The 6467-nt window shown below is 39.3% G+C and overlaps 1 protein-coding gene across 1 annotated transcript in view; it reads left to right on the plus strand.

Annotated features, from left to right (window-relative positions):
* Window positions 1-6467, plus strand: part of ADGRV1 (adhesion G protein-coupled receptor V1) — a 552089-nt gene that overhangs the window by 180275 nt on the left and 365347 nt on the right. Inside the window, exon 59 of the mRNA XM_012802802.2 lies at window positions 713-877. Coding sequence (XP_012658256.2) covers window positions 713-877 — 165 coding nt within the window. The remainder of the gene's footprint in view (window positions 1-712; window positions 878-6467) is intronic.

Raw genomic sequence — 6467 nt, forward strand, 5'->3', positions numbered from 1 at the left:
GGGGCTTTGCCATTTTTGGCTGGGGCTGAGTTTGAACCGCCACCTCCAACATATGGGGCTGGCGCCCTACCCTTTTGAGCCACAGGTGCCACCCTCCTTTCTTTATGTTAATAAAACCTTTCTTAAATATAATAAAGTTGGTAAACTGCAGCTAATTCGGAGACAATTTAAGACTGTTTGATGGGGGAAGCCTGACTGGTGTAACAAAGCACCCCTGAATCTCAGTTCCTTCTCCTAGTACATGTTTGTTTCTTTGACATGGGAGAGCACTGCACCTGTGCTAGTTGGCTCATCCTCTTGGATCCCTGGTCTTCACCTTGTTGCTCTCAGGCACCAGACTCTGCCATCTGCAGCTCTCTCCTCTCGAGATCCTCATCCCTCTTTATTCTCTATTCACCTAATAAATGGGAAAAGAGTGAATGTGGGGTATTGTGGGAGTTTAAGTCCAGCATGGGTCACTTCTGTTTCTGTTTTGCTGGCCAGAATTCAGTTACGTGTTTCACCTAGTAGAGAGGGCAGGAACTGTCAAGTAGTTGAATGTTCGGGTAAAAGAGAATTGGAATCCGGAAAACATTTTTTCTGCCACATGATTGTGAGATGGTATGAATAGAGTTCTAAATTCAAAACTTGGTGTCATTGTGAACAGATTATAGATTTTGCTTGTTTCTCCAGCACTTTTTTTTTTTGTCTTACTGAATTTTCTTTCTTTCAGGTAATGGTTGGCGAATCTCTTTTGTCTGATGAGCCTGATTCTTATGTAACATTGACGGTTGTCCGGTCTCCGGGAGGGAAAGGAGCTGTCTGGCTTCAGTGGGCTGTAGATGAGAAGGCTAAACACCAACTCAGTCCTTTGAACGGGACACTTCATTTTGATGAGGTATAGTCAGTATCAAGACTCTTGTGATTTTTCTCTAATTTGTCTTTGATTTTCTTTCGCAAATATTACTTTTAGATTCATGAGATAGTATTTAATATGCCTGGATTGGGATGTTTTTCAAATACATGTGCAGGAAATCATGCACACACATTTTACCGACTCCCCCAACACTACATCTCTGAAATCAAATTCTTTTTATATTTTTGAAGTATTTTTTTTCTTTTTAAATTTTTAAAAAATTTATGTGTTATAGATATACATATTTGGAGGGTATGAATAATACTTTAATACATATAATCAAGTTAGGGTAATTAGAATATTCATCACCTTAAACATTTATCTTTACTTCGTGCTGGGAACTCTTAAATTTTTCTTCTCTAACTATTTTGAAATCTATAATAGATTATTGCTAACTACAGTCAGATTCTTTAATTAAGGCCCTCCCTGCTTTTCACCATCACAATTACCCTTCTCTCACATTTTCTTTTCTGACTGAGGGCAGAGTCAGCCAATGAAGGTAGATATCTGGGTGTCATCTCCAGACCCACTCTATCTCTAACCCTTACATATGTTCTATCACCAAGTCTGGTTACTTTTCTCTTTCAAATGTGCTTTCTGACTGTATAGAACTTCTATACTGAGTCAAAATATTGAATGTATACCATAATAACAAAATACAATCTCAAACTTAGAGAATTTTTTTTTTGGGGGGGGGGACAGAATCTCACTCCCTCACCCTAGGTAGAGTGCAGTGGTGTCATAGCTCAGAGCAACCTCAAACTCTTAGATTATAGTGATCCTCTTGCCCCAGCCTCCTAAGTAGTTGGGGCTACACAAAGCGCCACGATGCTCGGCTATGTTTTTCTATTGTTAATAGAGACTGGCTGTCTTGTACAAGCTGGTTTCAAACTCCTGAGCTCAAGCGATCCACCTGCCTTGGCCTCCCAGAGTGCTAGGATTATAGGCATGAGCTATTGCCCCTGGCCTAGACTCACAATTTTTAATGTTTGTGTGCTCTTTGATAAAAGTAAGTCTTACAGCCAGTCAAAAAAAAAAAAAAAAAAAAAAGAATCACAAGAAATAGTATAAGAATGGCAGGCACTCTGAGACCTACTGGTGTGTGTGTCCCAGCCTCCACAGTGAAGGCAAAAGTTCCTCTCTATCTTGAGGGGCAACAATGTCTCACTGCCTGTGCAATTCATTCTGCAGCTCCCAAAGGACTCATTTCCAAACTCCTATAGAGCATTTGCTGTATTGGATTATGTCCTTTTAAACTAGCCAGGAGAGTGTTGATCAGAGAAGCAAGTAGCCCTTTCTGGGACGTGATTTTGCTGGTTTCCTGTGTCCACTCAGTTTCTTCCGCCTCTTTACCTTCCTTTGCCAGCTTTCATGATGGCAAGAAGTTGGGGAAGTAGCATATGGTGCCCGTTAAGTTGAACACAGAGCTTGTTCATCGTAAATAATCCCAGCCTAACCACAACAAAGCAGTATTAACCAGACTCCCAACTCTTTTTGTGGAAGGAGGGAATAAGAAGGTGAAGAGAACTACACCAAGAATAGCCAGAAGCTCACAAGAAGATCATGAAGGGTGGCCTTACTTAACCGGTGTTTAAGGCAATCTGGATTAAATTAGACAGTGTGACATTGCCTCTGGGACAGGCAGGAGACTGAAGAGGAGAAAACGGAAAGTCCAGATTTGTCAATCTTTTTACAGTTTTTGCTTTTAGAATCATGATTGATTCTAAACATCTTTCCTAAATTAATAAAGATGAAAGCAGAGGGCAATTAGTTAAAAAGCAACAAAACAGAACAAAACCAAAAAACCAAAAAACACAGAACTTATGAAAAAGTTAATAAACAGCAACAAAAAAACCCCATATAATTTAAGAATTGACAAGAAGGAAATAACCATTAAATTAAAGAGAACATTGAAAATTATAAGAAACTACTTTATTATTTTATACAAGTCTAGGCACATAAATTTAAAAACCTATTTGATATTGGGTCTAGTAGATGTACAGCAGATATAGAAAATCTGAACATGAATTTCCACAAGTGAATAGAAAACAAAGAATGTCTAGAAGCTCCCTAGATAATTTTCCAAAGGAATTGTATGAAAATTTAAAGATCACAGTGCTAAGTGGTCCATTTCTATGGACCATAGGGAATCTATTGACCTTTCTTCAGAGCTTTCAACACCAGACGACACAGAAGGAAATACTTTTTTTCCCTTTAAATTTTCCAATATGCGCTCAGGAAATTAATGAGTGATGCCCTCTGACAGTCTGTTCTTGAAGCATTGTTCACTCTGATGGCATTAAACCTCAAGCCAGATGCTGCACTTCCTTCTCAGATTCTCCCATCCAAGTACTAACCAGGCCCAACCCTGCTTAGCTTCTGAGATCAGAGTGGTATGGCCATAGCCTACTTCTCAGATTCCAATACACAATGGCTAAAGAAATGTCTAGTTTATATGTGCCCTAGCCATGATCTGAAAACCTCTCAGCTGGCATGAGAAGAATTTTCTATTTTGAAATTAGTCTCAAATTTTAATAAAAATGTTTCTCCTTGATAATGAGTGATAATTTCCTAGTTACCAGATTTTCATTGCTAGAGTATTAGATAGATAAGATTAGATTAGATTGGATTAGATTAGATTTTCCTTTTTTTATTATTTTTTGGGGGGGGTTATTTTTTTTTAATTTTTATTATTTTTTATTAAATTTTAACTTTGTACATTGATGCATTTATGGCATTCAATATACAATATGAAATGTTTACATTGAACTAAGTAACACATCCATCACAATTATACTCATTTCTTAATAGTTTTGAAATGTACCATTGCATCATGCACATTAGGTGAGGTCCCCCCAAATACCCTCCCTCCTCCCATATCCCCCTCCCCTCCCCCTCTCTCCTCTTCCCTTCTACTTTCTGGACTATAGTTATGTTTTGCCATTTGTATGAGTGTGTAGGTGGTGATATATTGATTTCATAGTAGTATTGAGTAGATTGGATACTTTTTTTCCATTCTTGAAATACTTTACTAAAAAGAATCTGTTCCAGCTCCATCTAGGTAAACATAAAAGATGTGAAGTCTCCATCTTTTTAATGGCTGCATAGTATTCCATGGTGTACATGTACCACAATTTGTTAATCCATTCATGGGTCGATGAGCACTTGGGCTGTTTCTATGTCTTGGTTATTATGAATTGGGCTGCAATAAACATTCTGATGCAAATATCTTTGTTATAAAATAATTTTTGATCATCTGGGTATATGCCTAGTAGAGGAATTGCAGGATTGAACAGTAGGTCTACTTTTAGTTCCTTGAGTGTTCTCTAAACTTCTTTCCAAAAAGGTTGTATCAGTGGAAATATTGCTTTGTATCTTCACTAGGGAGAGGATTATAAGATGGAGATGAGTATCACGAGGCTCTGTAGAGAGTGCTGTTGACATGAACAGCCGTGGAAGGAAAGGAAGCAGGATTGGGCAGGGTGCAGGCCAGTGTGATGTGGTTTAAACTGACAAGTAGTTTGTTCTGAAGACAGACTAAGCCTTCAGAACTGTCTGAGTTGGCGTATGGGCAAGTTTTATAGTCATGTGTTGAGAACAGAATTCACTTGATGTCGACCATTCCAAGAAGGACATTGGATCCTGCAGGAAGGGGCTTTTTGAGGCAGTTTCCAAAGGAGAGTATAGACAAGACCCGTATGCTGGAAACACTCCCATCGGACGGTCTTTTCCTGGAGAAGGATCTTAGCACACATCCAAGGCTCCATCACAGGAATTTAGGGTAGGGCCATGTACACGAGAACCTGGCTCTGAGAGTCTCTTCACTCTTTCCCGTGGTCTTTCCTGAATAAACATTATCTTTCTACTTCCCACTTGGGCTCTGCCCTCTAGTCATTCCTTTTTTTCTTTCCTATCCCATCCACAGATGTAGATTCCAAGGTATTCACCATTATTTCTTTCTTCTCTCACCTTTCCCTTAGCTCAGAAATTTCTTAGAAACGTTTGGTTTTCAGTGTAGGCTGGTAGAGGTAAAATGGTCTGTGGGGAAAGAAAGAATAGAGAAAAGGAGCTAGACGTGCAGGGAACAGCTACGTTCATAGTTTGGGACATAATTATGCCACACACGATTTTTATCTCTGCCTTTCTTCTGCTTCTAAAACAACTCCAGTGTGTCCTTGGCATTACCGATTAAATTTTCTGCAGTCTGAATTCTGCTGTTTATTGTTTCTCATAAAACAATGGTTTTGCAATTGCATTTTTTCTTTGAGATTTTTGTTATTAATATTATTTTAAACCCTTCACTCAAACTGCTGTGTTTTCATAGTTCCCTATTGCTATTTTACGATATATGCATTATTTATTTATTTTTACAATATATGCATTTAAAAAAATTATAATGGCTTCTAGGAAAATGTATACTTCTTGCCTGAGACCTTACTCATGAAAAATCTGTAATTCTGTATTGCTTCACTCACATCCCTTCCTCTCTCGGTGCATTGTGAAGTTGAGGCTCAGAATAGATACAGAGGAGAGAGCTGGTGAGAGCGGGGGCACATCGGCTCTGTGCAGGGTGCCAGCCACCTGTTCCTGGTTAGTGCATTCTCTGTGGCCGGGAGTTCACAGAGGTCAGGAGTGGCCTTGTCACCTCTGTGATTGTCCCTGTTACTCAGGTTCCTGGAGTGGAATGTGTAGGTGTGATCTAGTATGTCCCAGAATGATCCTCCATTAGTGAAAATTCTGCCTACATTTCAGGAACTATTTTTAATCTTTAATTTCTTTTGTTGTCAGCGCAGGTCCTTTGTGGTGTCTGTACGTGCATTTCAAGAAGCCATAACCCACCCAGCCAGGGTGCTGCCAATTTAACTCAGAAGTCTTTTACTCCATCTTTCTATGTGATAAAAGTGTCCATGTTCATGGTAAAAACCTTAGACAATTCAGAGCAATATAGAAAATAAGTAACATTCCCTTGAATTTCTCCTGGATCTTGTATTCCTACTTCTTAGAGGAACCCATAGTTGACAGTTTCTTATACATCTTTATAAGAATTTTCTATGCATATTCAAGCATATGTATCTTATTCTTACACAAGTGGAATTTTACTCTGCAATCTGTTCAGTAACTTGCTCATTTTACTTTACAATTTATCTTAAACATTTATTTTTCATGCTAGCCAAAATCCATTGCATTAAAAAAAGTACTGTGTTTTCCTTGCAAAGATTCCCCTCTGTATTTGATACTCTCAGCATTTCTTCATGAGCACCCTGTTTCAGGGTAGTTTCTGTAGTTCCAACTCATCTTACTTCCCTTTCTGGGGTTCACATTTCTTGGCTCATGAAGACCTTATAAATGTACTAATGAAAAATCTGTAATTCTATATTGCTTCACTCTAGTTCCCTGCTCTGGAGTGTGCCCTCAACCGCTCACTCTAGCTCCCCTCTCTGGAGTATGCCCTCGACTGCTCACTCTAGCTCCCCTCTTGAGTGTGCCCTCGACCGCTCACTCTAGCTCCCCTCTCTGGAGTGTGCCCTCGACCGCTCACTCTAGCTCCCCGCTCTGGAGTGTGCCCTCGACC

This window comes from Otolemur garnettii, unplaced genomic scaffold (assembly GCF_000181295.1).
Source record: "Otolemur garnettii isolate 467f Iridium unplaced genomic scaffold, OtoGar3 scaffold00017, whole genome shotgun sequence".
Taxonomy (NCBI): Eukaryota; Metazoa; Chordata; class Mammalia; order Primates; family Galagidae; genus Otolemur; species Otolemur garnettii.